Source organism: Marmota flaviventris, chromosome 7 (genome assembly GCF_047511675.1).
Source record: "Marmota flaviventris isolate mMarFla1 chromosome 7, mMarFla1.hap1, whole genome shotgun sequence".
In the NCBI taxonomy this organism is placed as follows: Eukaryota; Metazoa; Chordata; class Mammalia; order Rodentia; family Sciuridae; genus Marmota; species Marmota flaviventris.
In genome coordinates this window covers 108,622,099-108,647,264 of record NC_092504.1, presented here as the reverse complement: position 1 = coordinate 108,647,264, position 25,166 = coordinate 108,622,099, and the positions used below count along the sequence as shown (strand labels likewise).

Sequence of the window (25,166 nt, the reverse complement as noted above, 5' to 3'; positions counted from 1 at the left end):
TGATTAAAGTTCTTTGTCACAGGCAATAGATTGTACACTCCTTAATTTTGGTAAAAGAGATCTATTAAAAGGTATAGAAAACAGCTCACAGGATTAAAGAAAAAGCTGTTTACTAAGCTGTTAGAAACAGACGTTAAAGCCCTATCAGAACTGGGACATCAAAGGATTTGCTGCCTCTGCATTATTAGAACTAAACTACATAAGGAAGCTGCCATCCTATCTTCTGACTTCAGAACCACACTGCCTTTGCCATTACCTGTGAAAGGAAAACTGGATGTTTAACCCCCCCAAAATGTACTCCTTTTCCCGAAAGCCATACCATAAAAGGCCCTTCTTACATACATCTGATAGGAAAAACCCAAAGAACATATGGGAGACTAATTGCAAAGGCATCTGGGAAATGTAGTTTTTAATTCATCAGATTATAAAGAAAGTCTATAAAGAACTAAACATAGCAATTTTTCTTCTGAAGGATTATTGAGTAAACCATAAATTCACAAAATCCACCACAAAGTGTGCACACATTCTTGAAAACTAAGAATATTCATTAACAGTTGCAAAAGAATAATACTGAATGTCTATCGTAAATATTTAAGTAGATGTGTATAAGTTAGCTTCTTTAAAAAAACATACTTTTAGAGAGATCCATCATGGCGGCGGGCATGGAGGTATCAAGTCTCTGACCTCTCCAGCTGCGCAGGCATAGGAGGTCTTAAATCGTCTAAACGCTATTTGCTCAAGATCACTAGGCATTGCTGAGCTAACGTGGATCTGGGGGGAACAGTCTGGGCCTCTCAGAACACACACTGAGCCGGTAGGGGCCGAATTCAGGCTCCCGTTCGCCCGCGTCTCGCAGACAAACTGCTCTGGCTCAGTGCTAAAGAATCCGTGAAGTCCGGACCCGCCAGCTGCTGCCCGCGCAACTCGGCTGTCCGCCGCCAGCCAGGGGCCCCCACGAATGGGCAGCTAGCCTCTGAGGCGCGGCTCAGCAGGAGCGACTCAGGGACTCTAGGAAGAGGTCTCTAGCCAGGCCCTCATGAAGTAGCGAACTGGGAATTGAAACCAACCAGAGACAGACCAGTCTCACCCCTCCCTTTGGACACTCTGGCAAGGAGCCTGGGGCCCGCCATAGCAGAGAGGTGATGTCACAGGAGGTCGGCCGACAGAATTCCTTCTCAGCGGAATCCACTTTAGCAGGTGTGTGACTCCCACCCCCTCCAGATACAAGCAGCCAGGAAACCTAGGGAATCTCTCCTTGGGCGTGTCTGTAGGGAAGCAGAGGGGATTCCCAATCCCCAACTCCTCTTACCACCAGCGGCGACACCCAAGATCTTAGCCGCCAGTTTCCGGAGGCATGTCCACCAAAGGGGTCCAGAAAAATTAAACTGTTGGTCCCCAGATCACCGCACCACAGCACTGGGGCTTAGATGAATGACAGAGAGAGTGCTCAGTCATTTGGGAAATAGGACACGTGGTGGGGCTGCAAGTGTAAACAGATCTTTGGGGAACCGTCTCCAGTGAACAGAACCTGGCTGGCTGGCTGGCAGGAGGAAGGGGGGGAGGGCCCGGAGAAGTGAAACGGCTCTGGACTAACAGGATTGAGAGACTCTCAGGAGCCGCCTTATAGGGATTGCTATCGGCACATAGAGGGCAGAAGCTCGGCTCGGAGGGCACAGCTCCGCCAACTGGAAGAGAAGAAAATGGACCTCTAAGACTTCAATTTTTTTTCTCTCTTTGTTCTTTTCTCCCCTTTTCCTTCTTTCTTTCTTTCCTGTTTCAAGTTTCATTGTTCTTTCCATTCTCCTCTAATCTATCTATCTCTCTCTCCTTCTTTCTTTATAAGAGCACCTTCCTTCCCCTACCCCCCAACTTTCATCCCAAGCATTACTTCTTCCATTACGTGTAATTGTCTAAATGCAAATAGGTGAATGTTTCGAGGCTGTCTATAGGGCTCCTAAATACCTAGCTACTACCAACACCCTGATCCAATCACCTGTTAGTATCCCCCTTCAGTAGAGCAATCTTCTAATGTAGCCAAGACCTACGAACCCTCATACCATCATAGCACCTAACCTAAAAATAAAGTCCTAAGAACAGACAACAAATCACTATATGCATACAGAATCCGGAAGCCTTTTATGAATTGAATGAATCATCTTTAAACTACAATAAAGCCCAACATTTCTAGGTATAGTCTCCAACCACAAAGGAGAGACAACAGAGATATACAAAACCAAAACAAATTTATAGGAGAAAGCAGAAACACAGCAGTCAAACAGAGCTGGAAAGTAACGTGAACAACATGAAAAAACAAGGGAAAAAAGGATTACAAACAATGCAGGACAACTTAAATCTACAGGAAGACCTAGAGGCATCAGAAAAATGGACAGAGAAAGAACTCAAGGCATACCTAACTCAGATGCAACGGAATCTTAGAGAAGACATGAGACAGCAAGTCCAAGCAATGAAAGTATATTTTGAAAACGAATTAAACAAACAAATTCAAATGGTAAAGAATGAGCTTTACCAGGAGATAGAAATTAAAAAAAAAAATCAAACAGTAATCCTAGAAATGCAGGAAACCATAAACCAAATTAAAAACTCAAATGAGAATATTACAAATAAACTAGATCAAGTAGAAGTCAGAACATCAGATAATGAAGACAAAGTTTATAACTTGAAAAGAATATAGTCAACACAGAAAGGATGCTTAAAACTCACAAGCAATCTATCCAAGAGATATGGGATGTCATAAAAAAACCAAATTTGAGAGTCATGGGGATAGAAGAAGGCATAGAGGTTCAAACCAAAGGAATGGACAACCTATTAAATGAAATAATCCTAGAAAACTTCCCAGAGATGAAAGATGGAATGGATTGCCAAATCCTAGAAGCCTACAGGACCCCACACATTCAAAACCATAATAGACCAACTCCAAGACACATAATTATGAAGATATCCAACATACAGAACAAGGAGAGAATATTAAAAGCTATGAGAGAAAGGAGGCAGATTACATTCAGGGGTAAACCAATTAGGTTAACGACTGATTTTTCATCACAGACATTGAAAGCGAGAAGATCCTGGAACAACATATTTCAAATGCTGAAAAATAATGGATTCCAACCAAGAATACTGTATCTAGCAAAATTAAGCTTCAGATTTGACAATAAAATTAAAATATTTCACGATAAACAAAAGTTAAAAGAATTCGCAGCCAGAAAACCAGCACTGCAAGGCATTTTGAGCAAAATACTACAAGAAGAAGAATTGAAAAATAGCACCCAAAACTAACAGTGGGAGGTATCTCAGTAAAGGGGGAGAAAAATAACCAAAGAGAAAAAACTAGCCAAACTAAAATAAATAAATAAATAAACATGACTGGAAGTACAAACCACATTTCAATAGTAAACTTAAATGTTAATGGCTTAAATTCACCAACCAAGAGACATAGGCTAGTAACCTGGATTAAAAAAAAAAAAACAGATCCAACAATATGCTGCCTTCAGGAGACTCATATGATAGGAAAAGACATACACAGGCTGAAGGTGACAGGTTGGGAAAAATCATACCACTCACATGGCCCTCGGAAGCAAGCAGGAGTGGCCATACTCATATCGAATAAAATCAACTTCAAACCTAAGTTAATCAAAAGGGATAAAGAAGGACACTATATACTGTTAAAAGGAACCATCCACCAACAAGACATAACAATTATCAATACGTATGCACCAAATAATGGTGCTGCAACATACATAAAACAAACTCTCCTCAAGTTCAAGAGTCAAATAGACCACAACACAATAATTATGGGTGACTTCAACACACCGCTCTCTCCATTAGACAGATCCTCCAGACAAAAACTGAATAAAGAAACTATAGAACTCAATAACACAATCAATAACCTAGACTTAACCGACATATATAGAATATATCAACCATCATCATGTGGATACACGTTCTTCTCAGCAGCACATGGATCTTACTCAAAGATAGACCATATACTATGCCATAGGGCATCTCTTAGTAAATATAAAGGTGTGGAGATAATACCATGCACCTTATCTGATCATAATGGAATGAAACTGGAAATCAATGATAAAAAAAGGAAGGAAAAATCCTGCATCACCTGGAAAATGAACAATATGTTACTGAATGATCAATGGGTTACAGAGGACATAAAGGAGGAAATCAAAACGACAATACAGACACAACATACCGGAATCTATGGGACACAATGAAAGCAGTTTTAAGAGGGAAATTCATTTCCTGGAGTTCATTCCTCAAAAAAAGAAAAAAACAACAAATAAATGAACTCACACTTCATCTCAAAACCCTAGAAAAGGAAGAGCAAAACAACAGCAAATATAGTAGAAGACAAGAAATAATTAAAATCAGAGCAGAAATCAACGAAATTGAAACAAAAAAAAATTGAAAAAATTGATAAAACTAAAAGTTGATTCTTCGAAAAAATAAATAAGATCAACAGACCCTTAGCCACGCTAACGAAGAGAAGAAGAGAGAGAATTCAAATCACTAACATACGGGATGAAAAAGGCAATATCACAACGGACACCACAGAACTACAGAAGATAATTAGAAAGCACTTTGAAACCCTATATTCCAATAAAATAGAAGATAGTGAAGATATCGATAAATTTCTTAAGTCATATGATCTGCCCAGATTGAGTCAGGAAGACGCACACAATTTAAACAGACAAATAACAAAGGAAGAAATAGAAGAAGCCATCCAAAGACTACCAACCAAGAAAAGCCCTGGACCAGGTGGGTATACAGCGGAGTTTTACAAAACCTTCAAAGAAGAATTAATACCAATACTTTTCAAGCTATTTCAAGAAATAGAAAAAGAAGGAGCTCTTCCAAATTCATTCTATGAGACCAACGTCACCCTGATCCCAAAACCAGACAAAGACACTTCAAAGAAAGAAAACTACAGACCAATATCTCTAATGAACTTAGATGCAAAAATTCTCAATAAAATCCTGGCAAATCGAATACAAAAGCATATCAAAAAAATTGTACACCGTGATCAAGTAGGATTCATCCTTGGGATGCAAGGCTGGTTCAATATACGGAAATTAATAAATGTTATTCACCACATCAATAGACTTAAAGATAAGAACCATATGATCATCTCGATAGATGCAAAAAAGCATTCGACAAAGTATAGCATCCCTTTATGTTCAAAACACTAGAAAAACTAGGGATAACAGGAACTTACCTCAACATTGTAAAAGCTATATATGCTAAGCCTCAGGCTAGCATCATTCTAAATGCAGAAAAACTGAAGGCATTCCCTCTAAAATCTGGAACAAGACAGGGATGCCCTCTGTCACCACTTCTATTCAATTTAGTTCTTGAAATACTAGCCAGAGCAATTAGACAGACAAAAGAAATTAAAGGCATTAAAAATAGGAAAAGAAGAACTTAAATTATCACTGTTTGCGGACGATATGATTCTATACCTAGAAGATCCAAAAGGGTCTACAAAGAAACTACTAGAGCTAATAAATGAATTCAGCAAAGTGGCAGGATATAAAATCAACACGCATAAATCAAAGGCATTCCTGTATATCAGCAACAAAACTTCTGAAATGAAAATGAGGAAAACCACTCCATTCACAATATCCTCAAAAAAAATAAAATACTTGGGAATCCACCTAAAAAAGAGGTGAAAGATTTATACAATGAAAACTACAGAACCCTAAAGAGAGAAATAGAAGAAGATCTTAGAAGATGGAAAAATATACCCTGTTCATGGATAGGCAGAACTAACATCATCAAAATGGCGATATTACCCAAAGTTCTCTACAGGTTTAATGCGATGCCAATCAAAATCCCAATGGCATTTCTTGTAGAAATAGATAAAGCAATCATGAAATTCATATGGAAAAACAAAAGACCCAGAATAGCAAAAGAAATTCTAAGCAGGAAGTGTGAATCTGGAGGTATAGCGATACCAGATTTCAAACTGTACTACAGAGCAATAGTAACAGAAACAGCATGGTACTGGTACCAAAACAGTCGGGTGGACCAATGATACAGAATAGAGGACACAGAGACCAATCCACAAAATTACAACTATCTTATATTTGACAAAGGGGCTAAAAGCATGCAATGGAGGAAGGATAGCATCTTCAACAAATGGTGCTGGGAAAACTGGAAATCCATATGCAACAAAATGAAACTGAATCCCCTTCTCTCACCATGCACAAAAGTTAACTCAAAATGGATCAAGGAGCTTGATATCAAATCAAGATATGACAGAAGCTTGATATCAAATCAAGCGCCTGATAGAAGAAAAAGTTGGCTCCGATCTACATATCGTGGGGTCGGGCTCCAAATTCCTTAATAGGACGCCCATAGCCCAAGAGTTAATAACAAGAATAAACAAACGGGACTTACTTAAACTAAAAAGTTTTTTCTCAGCACGAGAAACAATAAGAGAGGTAAATAGGGAGCCTACATCCTGGGAACAAATTTTTACCCCTCACACTTCAGATAGAGCCCTAATATCCAGAATATACAAAGAACTCAAAAAATTAAATGATAACAAATAACCCAATCAACAAATGGGCCAAGGATCTGAACAGACACTTCTCAGAGGAGGACATACAATCAATCAACAAGTACATGAAAAAATGTTCACCATCTCTAGCAGTCAGAGAAATGCAAATCAAAACCACCCTAAGATACCATCTCACTCCAGTAAGATTGGCAGCCATTATGAAGTCAAACAACAACAAGTGCTGGTGAGGATGTGGGGAAAAGGGTACACTTGTACATTGCTGGTGGGACTGCAAATTGGTGCGGCCAACTTGGAAAGCAGTATGGAGATTCCTGGGAAAGCTGGGAATGGAACCACCATTTGACCCAGCTATTGCCCTTCTCGGACTATTCCCTGAGGATCTTAAAAGAGTGTACTATAGGGATACTGCCACATCAATGATCATAGCAGCACAATTCATAATAGCTAGTCTGTGGAACCAACCTAGATGCCCTTCAATAGATGAATGGATAAAAAAAAATGTGGCATTTATACACAATGGAGTATTATGCAGCACTAAAAAATGTCAAAATCATGGAATTTGCAGGGAAATGGATGACATTAGAGCAGATTATGCTAAGTGAAGCTAGCCAATCCTTAAAAAACAAATGCCAAATGTCTTCTTTGATATAAGGAGAGCAACTAAGAACAGAACAGGGAGGAAGAGCATGAGGAAAAGATTAACATTAAACAGAGACGAGTGGTGGGAGGGAAAGGGAGAGAGAAGGGAAATTGTATGGAAATGGAAGGAGACCCTCAATGTTACGCAAAATTACATATAAGAGGTTGTGAGGGGAAAGGGGGGGAAAACAAGGGAGAGAATTGAGCAACAGCAGATGAGGTAGAGAGAGAAGATGGGAGGGGAGGGGAGGGCGGATAGTAGGGGATAGGAAAGGTAGCAGAATACAACAGTCATTAATACGGCATTATGTAAAAATGTGAATGTGTAACCGATGTGATTCTGCAATTTGTATGTGGGGTAAAAATGGGAGTTCATAACCCACTTGAATCAAATGTATGAAAGATGATATGTCATGAGCTTTGTAATGTTTTGAACAACCAATAAAAAAACATACTTTTAGTTGTAGATGGATATAATACCTTTATTTTAATTATTTATTTTTATGTAGTGGTGAGTATTGAACCCAGTGCTTCCCATGTGCCAGGCGAGCACTGTACCACTCAGCCCCTAGTCAGCTTCCTTTTACTATAATAATATGTCTGAGATAATTAATTTATAAAGAAAAATGTGCTTAGTACATGTGAGTCTCTGGGTTTGATCCCTAGTATCACTAAAAGAAAGAGGGTGGGAAGAAGAAAGGAAATGAAATAAGGAAACTTTTTAAAAGGGTTCGTTTTGGCTTATGGTTTTGGAAGTTCAAGTCCATTGTTTTAACCTGTGATAAGGCCAGGAGGCCTAGTAGATCACTACTATTGTCATCACAAGCCATTAAGCAAAATAGAAAGAGGAAGAGTCTGAGGTCTCAATCTCATTCAAGAGTAGGCCCCAGGACCTCATATCTCCCACTAGGCCCCACCCCCTATAGGCTACATCACCTCATAATAGTATCACCCTGGAAAAGAATGCTTTAACACATTAGCCTCTGGAGAGTCATTCAAGATTCAAACTATAGCAATATGTTTAAAAATTTGTGGAATTTTCATATACAAAAGGCTACTAATGGTTATTTTTAGATAGACACATAATTTGCCACTTATATCTACTGTTTTGTTAGCATAGATATTTATTATTTCTCCCCACAGGGTAAATATCAGGTATACTTCTTGTCTATTTAAGCATATCTTGGTCTCTTAAGCTAGATTGGAGAGAATGGATGTTTTCTTCTCTAAAGCAAACTACCACATATGCAGGCATCATCTGGCTCTCTTCTCATCACACTGTGGAATTGGCACAAATGCTGATACTTTGGCTACTGTTACAGTTATGAGTGAAAAATAGTTCTTTGTCTCTGACATAGGAACTTCATTTCTTCTGCCAGCATCCCTGAAACTGTGAGGCTAACTTGTTAATTTGTGAAGAAGATAAAAATCTCAGAATCTTCAGTTATCAATAAGCGCTTTGTATTTGATCATCAAAATAAGCCTACCAAGGAGGAATTATTCTTAACCATTTTTCACAGATGAAGACATGATGTACTTTGAGACCAAATGATTTCTTCTGTTCACATGGGTATTGAGTGTTTGACTCAGGATTGAAATGTACTCTGGATGTAGAGCCTGAGCACTAAAGCACCAAGCAAATTCAAGTTGATCCTTGTGTAGTTCTTTGTCATTGCTCTGTTTGTGTTCAGAAAACAATGGGATAATATTTACAGAGGGTGGACGAAAATGCTTGCAGTTTATTAAACTGGAAAACCACTTGGCTTTTCCTAGTTCTTCTCAATGTTATTCCTATACATCAGTCTCAGTCTTCTATGTAGTGTGGCACTGTTACAACTGAATACTAAAAAATGATCACAAACATTTCTAAACATATGGAAATAAGAACTCACATAAACCAAGTGCTTTTTCTTATATTCAAAAGATGTTTTACTTCATTTAATACTAAAATCAGCACTCTGCCAATATATCTTTTTCATATTGTAGGGGGAAAAAGATAATTAAGAGATCTTAACTGAAGGATAAATCATTCAGTCTAAGTATGTGAAGTCTAAACACCATGATATATCCTGAAAGGTGTTGTAAAAATCAGTGCTGCTCAGAAGATGTGGTTCTTGTTATTCTAATGCTCTGAAAGGTAATATTTTCTGAAAGGTGGTTGATAGGGGAAGGGATCCTTGGTTAAATACACTGGAAATGTTTGATGAAGCAAAGTCAAGCAACACTATAAGCTTATGTAAAAATATTGCAGTAGCACAGTACAAATTTGAACAATAATTCTACTCTGTCTTTTGGATAAGTACTGCATGTACCAACAATTTAATATCAATTTTAGTAGAATGACATGCGTATTATTAGTACTTATATATAATCTAAGAAACTGAAAAATATATATGTTTATGTAATGAACTAAAGCTGTGAAATATATCTTACAATTATTTTAAAGGAAAATTACTTGGTAATTGACATAATAGGTAAAACTACCTAATGCACCATGTTAGACAAAAAAGTATATGTATACTTACAATCAGAGAAACCACTGAATATAGTATATATAGTATTACTTAAAGAATTCCAAAACAACTTATATAAAATTTATTCTACATATTTCTAAAGCAAAATTTCAAATAACATGAAATTAAAGTTAATGAAATTAATGCAAAGTTCTTTGGAGAAAAAGCTAGACATTTGTATTCCAAAGACCCAAGTAAATATATTTTCTTTAATAGAGTAAAAAGTTATGTTAAAGTGCCTGAATACTCAAAAAGGGAAAAGTGATAGACCATATTTTTTTCATTAGTAAATGAAAAAAAAAAAATTAAAAGGGGCCTTTTATAAGGTGTGGCCTTTGGAAAAGGAGTATATTTTTTGATGAAACATCTATTTTCCTTTTCTCAGGTGCTCTTGTTAAAAAAAAGTAAAGGTCATATGAGCATTTTAAGAAGAGCACTTTCATAAAAGTTAGCCATCATAAGTAAAGTTATTATTTCAAGCTAAATATATGAAGTAATCAAACAAATTTCAGCTAATAATATTTGCTTTTTCCCCCACATCAATCGATTTAATCATACATACTTAATATTTATATTTTCCGCACATTTTTAATGGTGCATTATAGTAATATATTATGATGGAATTTGTTGCAACATATTTATACATGCTCAGAATATAACAATAGAATTTTGGCCAATGTTACTCCCCAGCACTTACCCGCTTCCTCCCTGTCTTCCACCCTCTGGTCCCTTTACTCTTTTCCATTTGTTTTTCATGAGATCCCTGATTTCTCATTTTTTTTTTTTTACTCTCTAGCTTCCACATATGAGAGAAAACATACAAGCTTTGACCTTCTGAGTTTGGCTTATTTCACTTAACATGGTGGTTTCTAGTTCTCTATATTTCCCTGCAAATGATATAATTTCATTTTTCTTTATGTCTGAACAAAACTCCACATTTTCTTTATCCATTTATCTATTTGTTGGAACACGTAGGCTGATTCCATAGTTTGGCTATTGTGAATTGTGCTGCTATAAACATAGGTATGCATGTGTCATCATAGTACAATGATTAATTCTTAAGTATAAATACCGAAGAGAGGTATAGCTCGGTCATACAGTGGTGCCATGCCTAATATTTTGAGGATTACCATAGTGGTTATACTAATTTACAATCCCACCAAGAATGGTATTTCTTGAAATGAAATAGTTATATATTTTAAGAGACATTTTATAATTTTAAAAAAATCTCTGCTGTATATTCATTTATCTGTTAAAAGACTATTCTAAAAAAGTTTTGTTTTGGTGATTAAAAGAAAAATTAATAATATAGGCTTGTAATTGAAAAAAGTTCTGTATTATATGAAGAAAAACCTTCTTAAGCACCTTTATACTATTCAAAAATTTGATATCATGGCATTAAATCATTATTTACTAGAAAAAAAATTAAATCCAGTTATTTTCCCCCAACATCACCAAATCTCAATTATATCCTATCATCTTTTAAATAGCACTGTTCAACTGACCTGCACAATAAATCATTTGGAAACTAAAGTAAATTACCCACTGGATGAAATCAGTTATTGGAAGCTTGTAGAAAACTAAAGAATGTAAGAAAAATGGAGAAAAAAAATGATGTGTTTGGCATAATGTAAATTGATCCCTTCCTGGCATAAAGGAGAAACATGATCTGTTAATTTAGGAAAACTTTGTGCTGGATGATAACAGAATCATTTACATAGAGAAGGATGTTTGTCTTCCTGTTTGTTGTGGAACAAGGCCATTCTTCAAGATCATTTAAAATTGCAACAATTTATTTTGCTGTATTATTAAAAGAAGAATAAGAATATTACCTTAATTCCTAAAGAAAATGAAAAAAAAATCATCATTGAAATCTATACCTCTTGAATTTAATTCAGCAAGGCATTTGGCAGCATTGTTTAGATTATTGATAGTGAATATATCTTAACTAATTTATTTTTCTTCTATGAAGTTATATATTACTGAGAATTTTAAGAAAAACTGAATCTCCTGAATAGTTCCTAAGTGTATTACTGGGTCTAAAATTCAAAATGAAACCTGATAGCCATTTTCTACTTGTGGGGTCACAAAAACACTCTATGTTCCTCTGAATACCACAAACTGAGTTTAATGGCTCTTGCTGAGGAATGTTCCTCTTTCAATGAATAGGAAAACAGTTCTTAGAAAGTTTCATTTTGCTGCTAAGACTGGACCAATGAAGTCCACCAAAAGTCATATATAAGTATCAACCATTTAAAACAGGAATGGTTGTAGCCCTCATTGATATAAAACTGACCAATCAGGATTGATCATATTTTCATCCTTCATTTGCATAGGCAGACTGGAGTGGAAATCTGTAAAAATAGAATTGATCCTACATAATAAAATTGTTATGGCCCAAAAAGCATATAACCAATTATGTAAATTGTTATCTTCCATAATTACACTGTCTGGAATTTACCGGGAATTATTGGTGACTAAAAATGAACAAATAAAGAAACTATCAATTCCTTGGTTGACATTTTCTAGTAGTATATTTTGTTGTCTTTTCATTACTTGAGCTTCCTAAGGATTATAAATATTGATTACAACATGAAAGCCACAATTTTTGTAAGTCCTGCAAATAATTTTATTGTCAGCAAACAACTTTCTAGTCTGAAAAACACAAAGCCTGATAATGCAATGTATGATATTGAAAGCCATTAAAACTAAATTGACTGCATTTCAGGTAATTTTAATAATCTCCATTTTAGATTTGACAGATGTCATTAGTTATATTGTATTTTTAAAACATAAAAACATTAATTAAAGTAATGTAACCAATTACTTTATGCAATAAGAATCCAAAGGTTCATTCTTATCTAGTCACTATTCCTGACAAGCTACCAGACCATGAAGAGTCAGCCAAATTCATATACTCTGTGAAAATATTCTAGTGAAAAGAACTCTGAGTATTTAGTAAATGTGAATTAGGAATTTAGCATTCCAACCTTGTATTTCTTATACAGGATATTTCCTGTATAAGAAATACAAGGTTGGAATGCTAAATATTCTTTAATATTCATTAAAGAATAAACGAGAATCTGACCACGTTTGTATAAAAGTAAATGAAATATCATGTGTATGTGTATATGCATGTGTGTGTGTAAAATCTGAGATAGTTCTTTAATGTTATTTATTGTCCAAAATACACACTTAACTTTTTTAGGTATGACTTCCTCTAATGTTCACTATATAAGATACATTTACTCCTTAGTTAGAACAATTGCAAGCTACCCTTTTTCATATACATCAATGTATATAATATAAATTGTCATCTGGAATCTATAGAGAATTATAGACTTTTGAAGGATAAGTTTGCAATAATAGCATTGTCCAGTGTCCCTATACAATTAAAAGCCTCAGAATTTCAGATATGTGAAAGACTTTTGATATCATGGTGTATGTTATGCTAACATTTACTATAAAATGAAGTATACCTGGAATTGTTACTTGTCAAAGATCACAAGTACTTAGTAAATAAACCTGGCACAAAACATAAATATTTCCCCTAGAACACAGGCATGCCATATTTATTCTTGTTTTTTTTTCCTTAGAATTACAAATCACTGAGCAGTATCTATATAAATTGTCAAAAGGGACAATACTGTAGCCAAGTCATTAAAGAAGAGTAACATTAAAATACTAAAATTCATATCTGCACAATATATGAATATAGAAGAAAGCATTCCTAATAAAAGTACACCAAATTTTCCTAATTTATAATAAGTAATTGGTTAAATAAATGGTGACCCATTTCAAAATAGAATAAAGATCAATATTTTGTTCCGAAATACTTTGGATGTGATTTCTCAGTGTGTATTAATACTGAATTTATAACTGAGAGTTAAAATGAGGCACATAAAATGTTCAACACAGTGTATGACATCTATTAGACATTTAACAAAATGCAAATATTAAAGTTTCAACATAGATGTGGCCATTAGGGAAATAACTTTGCTGTTCAATGTCCTTTAATTGAAGAGTTTTAGAATAACCCAAACATAAATGGAAACATATTTTATTTGTAAAGCATTTAAATGGGAAGAATTTAGAGTGCTCATTGAAGAGGGAAGAGGGAGAGGTTGATCTCAACAGGTATTTTAAACTAACAAACTTTTAAACTTCTGATTCCAAAAGATATTTTAAACTATTTAGAAATTTTAAACTTTACAAAGTTGATGGAAATTTGGTCCTATTTGTAAAACAACACATTTAAATTTTCAACAAATCTTCTTGTTTTATCACTGATAACTCGGGACAGATACTCTTAGATATAAATGAATAAACCAATCACAAATTTATGTATTTTTCTCAAAAATATTGGCAGGTGCTAATTTATTAGCCTTCCTATTTTATTAATATTACTCAAATGGAAATATTTCCTAGTAATAATTTTTAAATTGTTAATGTATTTTCAACACAATGAATAATATTGTAATATGTTATATCCATAATATTACTGAAGATTAGTGTTAACTACAGCTGCCAGGAATACTGACCCTTTCTTTCAAGCCTGTAGCAATACAGCCAACACTGCATATTAAATAGAGATGTAGATTTTGCTCATTTAATAAAATCCAGTCTAGACACTAAAATCTATTCAGAAACCAATGTCAGTATATTTTTTTCAGTTAAATTTCATGTAATTAAAATTTTAAAATGTGTAAAAAATATGGATTTGGACAGTGATTCAAAATAAGAGCGTGTGCAAGTCTCAGAGGTAAACCAGTTAGAGGCAGAGTTGAATATTTCCACACATTTCAATATTTATGTACATGAAGAAAAGAGATCAGTTTTCATAGGAGTGCTTTTTACCTTAATGTAATTTTAGGTCACTGAATGATTAAGGTGGGATTGTTGTCATAGGCAAAAATAGAAATAGACACACAATGCAGGAAATTGTAAGATTAAAAATACCCTCTGGATAAATTTTTGACTGTGTGATACCTGGATTCAGATACATGAGATTATCAATTACTCAGGAAGTCCAGAGAATTAATAGTTGAAAATGGGTAATAACATCATACAAAGACACAATTCACATTTCATTAATTAGTTTCTGAGAAATATAACATTTAATTTTTAGAAACTTTACCATCAATGCATTAACTATTGTTTTCATGGCTCAAACAGATTTTTAAAGTTTTTTTTTCAATGTTGATATTTTAAAATGCATTTTCTAATAAGATATAATTTCAAGATGATTCCCAAACTGAAGAAAAATGTAGAGCTTTTCTCAGTAGACCTAAGCAAGAAGTCCAGATGCAACCATTGTATTACATTGTAAAATACAACATGTTTCTAGATAGTTATTGGAAAAAATAATTTACAGTACTTTAGAGGACACGATTTACATATCCAAAAGCAATAAAGTATAAAAAGAGAGCTACACTAAACTTATTTATATGATACTAAGTTACAAATATGATTTAAAATTAACCTGACACACTGGGATCTTTCATGAGAAGGAAGATGTGTACAGTATGTTCAAATGTATATATAATTTAAATGCAGATTATACAACACACTTTGGAGTAGCAATTCCCTTCTAAAATATAAAAGTAGTGTTTTGAGAATAAATATGTATGTTAATTTAACATGTAAAATAGCAAGCTGTACTTCAGTTTGCTGAAAATGAACATATATAGTTTGGTAATCCCTACAAGGGAAGTTTAACATAATTCATTTGAATAAAATAGAATCTCAAAAAAAATTTTTTTCTTAAATGCATTACTTTTTTATTCTTCAGTAATGTAGATATACAGAGATGTTGAAACTCAGAAAACTAATAGATTAGGAGTTAATGAGGTATAGATGAATTTCTAGGCGGCAGCTATTTAGACTGGTTAAAAGAAAGTAAGGCATTTTCACCTATCTAGAAATGGTCACAGTATAACTGCCCTTTCACCAATTCAGGTGCACACATAAACTCCGTAACTACTGCATAATTATTATATTTTAATATTTTTAGAACTCTGAGAAAAAATAAATACTCCTTTCTTTTCCAAAAGCTTGGAAGGAAAACGTAGCAATTGAACTCCATTCAAGAGGGAGTTCAATTGGGAACCTGATTCCTTTGAAAAGGGAAGGAAACAAGGAAGCCCACAATGCAGATTAAAGATGAGCATGTGCATGGAGAGGCCTGAAGGATAAACCTCCAAAGTCTGTGAAGTCCCATCATTATGATCAGCAAGAGCACAAATTGATGGAATCATTTTGTTAAAAAACTCTGAGTAATTAATAATATAAATGAGTGAACTTCAAAATTAACAAAGTAAAAATGTCTTTTTATGACTTTACTAGAGTATACTATTTGATAGTAAGAGTTATTACCAACTTTTGATATATAAATAAATATTTTCAAGCATTAAAATAAAAAAATGAAATGAAATGACAGTGACTAAATAATGAGTTCTCCATGAGATATATTTTTTTAAAATTCCGTAAATGTAACAGAATACAACCTCATAGGGACAATGCTTGATGGGGTAATTTCATTAGAACAACACAGGGAATAAACAGAAAATAATGTAAAAGTGGTATAGGGTAACATGTAAAGGAAAAAATAAATCTTAATAAAGAATTGCCTTTGGACCTGGAAAATTACTAATAGCTCAAATGACTTTAAAATCACATTGAAGACTTAGAATTATCATTTATTTTCATGTTTATATTCTAAATAGCATGTCATCTTTTTTCTTTGTTTTATGAATTTATATAATTATTATTTTAAAGTAGTCATTCCTTACCTTTGATTCTTGAACTTTCTTGACTTTTTTCCTGCTGGAATTAAAACAGAAGTAGTTAAAACTCTTTAAGTAAGTATGTAGTCAACAGTTTGATATAAAATATCATTGTTAAAATTAATTAAAAGTTTATTTACACATACCCAGGAAACACTATAATACAATTCTCACTTTAAAATTTACTTACTTAAAATCTTTTATTGCATTAGTAATAATTCTTGGTGGATATAAATTTTCTAAGAAACCTATATGTTACATAAATATTAATTTATAAATAAATTACATATATATATATATATATATATATATATATATATATATATATTATAACTTATATTTATGATAATATATAGGTATATTAGAAATATATATCCACAAGCTTCTTAAATGCATTAAATCCTACCATTTAAGTATTCAAACAGATAAGGAGAATTGTATTATAGTGTCTTCATGGGTATGTGCTAAACCCTAAATTTATCATTAATAAAAAAAAAGTATTTCTCTTTCTGTTTTAACTTAGAATTGGACCCTGTCTCAGTTATTTAAGGTTAAATTGACAACAATTCTATTATTTATTCAAAGGCTGCTCCAGTCAGACCTGTCTCTCAATTTGACATATTCCTTATTAGTTACCAAGCAACCCCAAAAGAATTAGCTTGCTTTCAAGTTTAAAGTAGATATTATGCACTTTCTAACTTCTCAATTAAGATTCAAGAACAGTTTACTCTGTTTAAAAGTTTCAGGACCTCACACTGAAAATAATTTCAAATATACTTCAAAAAAGAAATTGAAATTACATATATACTGAACTACAAAGTTGCATAAATGCCAATGAATTTTGGTAACAGGAGAGAGAGAGAGAGAGAGAGAGAGAGAGAGAGAGAGAGAGAGAGAGAGAGAAAGCATTTTATCACAAACAATCCCAGATTCAGAACTTGAGAGTAAAACTGCATATTGGAAAATATACATTTATTGAACCAGTTAACCCAGTGCTGTTAGACTTTGAGACTTTGTCTTCTAATTCTCTCATACTAACATATTTAATATCTGTGTTTATATTCTGTCTATTCTTTAGCAGTTAATTGATTTTTCTAGTTCTGATTTATTTTTAATTCAGTGTCTGTTGGTCACTTAAACTAAAATTTAAATACAAAGTATTTTTAAATACATTATTAATTAATCAGTATAGGATTAGCAGTCTTAAATTCTCCACAGGGACATTTGTTAATGAATCTTTCTTCCTTTCTCTCTCTCTTTCTCTCTCTCTCTCCCTCTTTCTCTCTCTCTTTCTCGCTCTTGCTCCCGCTCTCACTCTGACATTCATTTATTCATTTGGTCTTTCATTCATCCACTCTCACTAAATATGTATAGATCGCTTTCTAAATATACTAAGCCATATTCTGGGTAATTAAAATTTTAAGAGATGAACAAAACACAAAAAAATCAATTAGGATGTAGTGGAACATACTGCATAGATGGTGTAACTTCTATTCAGAAAGAGATATGCCACAGAAGGTGACAGTGTTGGCATGGAGTGACTGCAATTAAAGAAATAGCTGCAAAGATAAATTGATTTTTGAATAAAATTCAAAGAGATATGAGCCTATGATGTATGCATATATATGGTGAAAATATTCTAAGAGAGAAAATTACAACAGATCAACACCAAGACACATTATAGTAAAAATGCCTAGCATACAGAATAAGGATAGAATTATAAAAGCTGCAAGAGAGAGGAATCAGATCACATATTGGGGGAGACCAATTCGTATCTCAGCAACCCAGATCTTCAAAACTAGGAGATCATGGAACAACATATACCAACCTCTGGAAAAAAAATGGATGCCAACCAAGAATCTTATATCCAGCAAAACTAAGCTTTATTTTGTTGATGAAGTAAAAACCTTCCATGATAAACAAAAGTTAAAAGAATTTACAACAATTTAGAAAGCCTGCACTACAGAACATGCTCATCAAAATATTCCAAGAAGAGGAAATGCAAAACAATAATAAAATTCAGCAGAGGGAGGGATTACACAAAAGGGAAATCTAATCAGAGGAGAAACCAAGTCACATTAAATAGTTAAATACCAAAGATAAACAAAAATGGTTGGGAACACAAATCATGTCCCAGTAATAATCCTGAATGTTAATAGCCTAAACTCACCAATCAACAGACATAGACTAGCAGATTGGATTAAAAAAATGTGCTGACTCCAAGATACTCATCTCATACAAAAAGACATCCACAAACTGAAGTGAAGGGTTGGAAAAAATAATACCACTCACACAGATTGTGGAAGCAAGCAGGGGTTTCCATCCTCATATCAAATAAAGTGGACTTCAAACTAAAGTCAATCAAAAAGGACAAAGAAGAACACTACATACTGCTCAAGGGACACATACACCAACAACACTTTACACTTTTAAATATATATGCCCCAAACAACAAAGCAACTACATTCATCACACAAATTCTTCTCAAATTCAAGAGTCAGATAGACCACAACACAATAATTTTGGTTGATTTTAACACACCTCTTTCATCAGTAGATAGATCTTCCCAACAAAAGTTGAACAAAGAAACTATAGAATTCAATAATACAATCAATAACTTAGACTTGACTGACATATATAGAATATTTCATCCTTCAATGAAAGAATACATCTTAGCAGCACATGGATATGGATCCTTCTCTAAAATAGACCACATATTATGCCACAAAGCAACTCTTAACAAATATAAAAAAGTAGAACTACTACCCTCATTCTATCAGATCATAATGGAATTAAATTAGAAATCAATCATAAAATAAGAAATAAAATCCACTTCAACACCTGTAGACTGAATAATATGCTACTTAATGAACAATGGGTTACAGAAGACATCAGATTAAAAAGTTTTTAGAAGTGAATGAGGACACAGATACAACATATTGAAATCTCTGGGACACTATGATAGGAAAGTTCATTGCATGGAGTTCATTCCTTAAAAGAAGAAAAAGTAAACAAATAAATGACTTAACACTATATCTCAAAGCCCTAGAAAAAGAAGAACAAATCAACACCAAAAGCAGGAGAAGATAGGAAATAATTAAAATCAGAGCTGAAATCAATGAAATTGAAACCACAGAAACAACTGAAAAAAAATTGACAGAACAAAAGTTGGTTCTTTGAAAAATAAATAAAATTGACAAACCCTTAGCAATGCTAACAAAGAGAAGGAGAGAGAAAAAATGAATCACTAACATACTGATTAAAAAGAAATATTACAACAGACACTACAGAAATACAGAAGATAATTAGATATTATTTTGAAAACTTGTACTCCAATAAAATAGAAAATACCAAAGGCGACAAATTTCTATACTCATATGATTGGCCCAAATGAATCAAGATGATATACACAATTGAAACAGATCAATTTGAAGTGACGAAATATCAGAGGCCATCAAAAGCCTACCAACCGAGAAAAGCCCAGGACCAGGTAAATACACAGTTGAGTTCTACAAGATTTTTAAAGAACTAATACCAATACTCTCCAATTTATTTCAGGAAATAGAAAAAGAGGCAGCACTGCCAAACTCATTCTATGAGGCCAATATCACTCTGATTCCAAAACCAGGCACATTAAAAGAAACAAACAAACAAACAACAACAAAAACTTCAGACCAATATCTCTAATGAATATAGATGCAAACATTTTCACATTCTCAATAAAATTCTGGCAAATCAAATACAAAAATATATCAAAAAGATGGTGCACCACTAAGTGGGATTCATGCCAGGGATGAAAGTTTGGTTCAACATATGGAAATCAATTAATGTAATTCATCATATCAACAGACTTAAAGGTAAGAATCATATGATCATCTAAATAGATTCAGAAAAAAAAATTGACAAAATACAGCACCACTTTATGTTAAAAACACTAGAAAAACTAGGGATAACAAGAGCATATCTTAATATCATAAAAGCTATCTATGCTAAGCCCAAGGCCAACATCATTCTAAACAGAGAAAAATTGAAGGCATTTCCTCTAAAAACTGGAAGAAGACAGGGACGCCCTCTTTCACCGCTTCTGTTTAACATAGTTCTTGAAACACTGGCCAGAGCAATTAGATAGATGAAAGAGTTTAAAGGCATACACATAGGAAAAGAAGAAATCAAATTGGCACTATTTGCTGATAATATAATTCTATACATAGAAGACCCTAAAAGTTCCAGCACAAAACTTCTAGAACTAGTAAATGAATTCAGCAAAATAGCAGGATATAAAATCAACACCCATAAATCAAAAGCATTTCTGTATATCAGTGACAAATCCTCTGAGAGGAAAATGAGAAAAACTACCCTATTTTCAATAGCCTCGAAAACAAAACAAAACAAAACAAAAAACAAACAAAAATACTCAAAAACTTGAGAATCAACTTAATGAAAGAGGTGAAAGATCTATATAATGAAAATTACATTACACAACCCTAAAAAAAGAAATCAAAGAAGACCTTAGAAGATGGAAAGATCTACCTCGCTCTTGGACAGGCAGAATTAATATTATTAAAATGAACATACTTCCAAAAGCACTATAGAGATTTAATGCAATTCCATCAAAATTCCAATTACATTCCTCATAGAAATAAAATAAGCAATCATGAAATTCATCTGGAAAAATAGGAGACCCACAATAGCTAAAGCAATCCTTAGCAGGAAGAGTGAAGCAGGTAGAATCACTATACTAGACCTCAAACTATACTACAGAGCAACAGTAACAAAAACAACATGGTATTGGCACCAAAGCAGACTGGTAAACCAATGGTACAGAAGAGAGGACACAGAGACTAACCCACAAAACTACAATTATCTTATATTAGACAAAGGCACCAACAACATGCATTGGAGAAAAGATAGCCTCTTCAACAGATGGTGCTGGGAAAACTGGAAATCCATATGCAACAAAATGAAATTAAACCCCTGTCTCTCACTATGCACAAAACTCGACTCAAAATGTATCAAGAACTTATGAATACAACCAGAGACCCTGTGTCTAATAGAAGAAAAATTATGCCCTAATCTCCATCATGTGGGATTAGGCCTGAACTTTCTTAATAAGACTCCTGTGGCACAAGAATTAAAATCAAGAATCAATAAATGGAATGGACTCAAACTAAAAAGTTTCTTCTCAGCAAAAGAAACAATCTGTGAAGTGAATAGAGAGCCTACATCTTGGGAGCAAATATTTACTCCTCACAAATCAGATAGAGCACTAATCTCTAGGGTATATAAAGAACTCAAAAAGATAAGCATCAAAAAACAAACAAACAAACAAAAAACCCCAAATAACCCATTGATTATAAATGGGCCAAGGACCTTAACAGACATATCTCAGAAGAGGATATACAGTCAATCAACAAATATATGAAAAAATGTTCAACATCACTAGCGATTAGAGAAATGCAAATCAAAACCTCTCTAAGATTTCATCTTACTCCAGACAAAATGGCAGCAATTATGAAGACAAACAACAATAACTGTTGGCAAGGATGTGGGGAAAAAAGGTACAATGATACACTGCTGGTGTCACTGCAAATTGGTGCAGCTAGTATGGAAAGCAATGTGGAGATTTCTTGGAAATTTGGGAATGGAACAACCATTTGATTCAGCTGTCCCACTCCTCGGTCTATACCCAAAGGACTTAAAAACAGCATACTACAGGGACACAGCCACATCAGTGTTTATAGCAACCCAACCCAATTCACAATAGCTAAACTGTGGAACCAACCTAGATGCCCTTCAATAGATGAATGGACAAAAAAAAAATGTGGCATATATACACAATGGAAAATTACTCAGAAATAAAAGAGAATAAAATCATAGAATTTCCATGTAAATTGATGAAGTTAGAGAAAATAAAGCTAAGTGTAGTTAGCCAATCCAAAAATACCAAATGCCAAATGTTTTCTTTGATATAAGGAGGCTGATTCATAGTGGGATAAGGAAAGGGAGCATGGGAGGAATAGATGAACTCTAGATAGGGCAGAGAGTTGGAAGGGGAAGGGAGGGGGCATGGGGTTATTAATGATGATGGAATGTGATGATCATTATTTTCCAAAGTACAGGTATGAAGACACGAATTGGTGTGACCGTACTTTGTATATAACCAGAGATATGAAAAATTGTGTTCTATATGTATAATAAGAATTGTAATGCGTTCTTCTGTCATATATAAATAAAAAAAAGAAGGGAGATTATTATTGTGTCTAGAACTCATGAGCAATATTTCAATCAGACAAGTAAATTTTGAAATAACCAACACATGTGTCAAATAATCAGAGAACATCTAGTAGAAGTGTATGATATACAACTAAGTACTAGAAAAATGATGAGCAAAATGTAAGGGCAAATTACCCAACAACAACCAAAAAAAAAGGAAAAAGAAAGGAAAAAAAGGAAAAGGAAAAGGCCACAGAAACTGCCTGACAAAAATAATTATAGGAAATAAAAACTAGAGCTATGGGGACTCCAAAGTATTATATTATTTCACCTAAATTTTTCAGTAGTACAGAATTCTTGTCAGAGGTCAACAATCTTGTGTCTAACAATATGATCATAGGGTTATTGTGTTGGATGGAATCATTGCATTAAGAAATTTTGGTATTCTTTTGGGTTTACAAATAAATTTCAAGCTATTTAGGGAAAGAAAGGAAGATTGAGAAAAGTATGAAGCAGTAAAAAAATGAATATAAAAAACACAGCTAGAAAAGATAGCCTTCAGATGGTATGTAAAGTCAAGTTCATAAAGATATTGTGTTTGTTTTAGCTCATTTGGGCTTTTTGTTGTTGTTGTTGTTTCACCAAATATGTATGGGTCATTTTCTAAATATGCTAGAAATTTATATCAGTGGACTTGCCATCATTTGATGGGATTTCAGAACATTTAAGTGTTGATGAATACATATTAGAAATAGAGAGGATTAAGATAAAGAGAAGAGATAATGTAACGGATTTTATAAGGTTATTGAAAAGGTGGACATGATATACAAAAAGAGAAATTTCATAGGATAACCAGTTCTTTTAACAGTACAGTTGGGCATAGAAAGGTAACAACACAAAGTGTATATAAGTCTGATACAATTAAGCATGTTCAATCCATTATGATTTATAAGTAGGTGGAATCTCACATAATAAATCTTGATATTGTGAAGTCTTTTGCAGCAAGTTGTGCCATAATAAGTTTATAAAAATGATATTAACATTAGTTTAGTTATAGATAAGTAATCTGAAATTCACTGAAATTATAATTTATTGTAAATGTTAAAACCTATTTCTGTACAATTGTATGTAATTATAAATTACTAATATAAACATGCTTAAATACTCCATAAATAAGAAATGTTTACAAAGCATGAATTCAGGGAAGAGAACTTAGCCATTGATTTACTGAAATGGGAAGAATGGTAACAGACTTGACAAGTGAGGAGGGACTTAAACATAAATTACTCCATTCACTGCAACCTTGCATAGATCCCTTTAGTGGAGACTTATTTAAGATTTTCAAGTATTAACTATTTCTACTTGCTTTGCTTTGATCACTAAAATAATGCATTATTCAACTAACAATGGATATTTTCCATTGTTTTATTTTACAAACTAATACTTCATTTTTAAAATGAATCAAATGTATGAAATAGGATATGTCAAGAGCTTTGTAATGTTTTGAACAACTAATAATAAAAAAAAATTTAAAAAAACAAACTACATGGCAATCAGGAAGATTTGGATTAATTGTTATTTAAGTACTTTAAAGAATAAAAGTCCCATTCAACCTTGAAAAAAATAAAATAAAATAAAATGTTAATTTTGAAAATGAGGACAGGTTATGTAGAAAGTTGTGACTATTTAATTATGTGAGAGTCATAAAAAATCAGAAAGATTTGTATCTTGTCCACATGATATATTTGAAAAACATTTTACAATAGGAAAACTTATGTCTTCTCTAATAGAAGAACATCAATATTTCATGATATAACTCAATTTTAATATTATTTCCAAAGATTTTATGATATCATAATCGTGTCTTAAAATAAGAAATATATTTTGGCCATGTATCAAAACTAAATAATAGCAACCATTCTTGTTTTACTTTGTACTACAATATTTCTTGGAAAACTTCCAAAATACTACATATTAATTATACTAATAGACTTCATGAAATACAGCCCCATGGTTAAAGAGGACTAATAGACTTTGAAGACAGTATGATAAAGACTAGCAAAGGTAATTTGGGCAGAAGTTGGATTCAGAAAAGATACAGGAGTATATAAATGGTCTCTTTATTTTTAAAAATTATATAGTAATTTAATGTAACTAAGTGTAAAACCAAGTAAAATTTGGATGCACAGTAATTTTATAAATAAGGGGAAGCACTCCTAAAACATCTCAGTAAACTAGAGTGTAGACAAATAAGGACAATACAGAAGTTGCTAGTACTGAGCATTTTGGAGTAGGTAGTATTATTAAAACTTTTATCCCAAATTCGAATTTATGGCATGACAATTATTAACAGAGCAGGCTGTCTACCTTACTTAAATTTCTTCTCATAACTCTTTCCTTTGATGTAATTATTATTTCCCAGACAAATGCCATCAACTCAAAGTGGTAAAAATGAATGCTAATAGC

At 33.2% G+C, this 25,166-nt stretch overlaps 1 protein-coding gene across 3 annotated transcripts in view; it reads right to left on the bottom strand.

Moving 5' to 3' along the window:
• Fstl5 (follistatin like 5) overlaps window positions 1–25,166 on the bottom strand; it is a 721,807-nt gene that overhangs the window by 624,386 nt on the left and 72,255 nt on the right. For 2 of the 3 annotated variants that reach the window (XM_027926695.3, XM_071614853.1), the window contains exon 2: window positions 16,494–16,524. In XM_027926695.3, the coding sequence (XP_027782496.2) occupies window positions 16,494–16,524 (31 nt within the window). Of the gene's footprint in view, window positions 1–16,493; window positions 16,528–25,166 lie in introns of all 3 variants that reach the window. The other variant, XM_071614852.1, reaches the window with a different exon arrangement.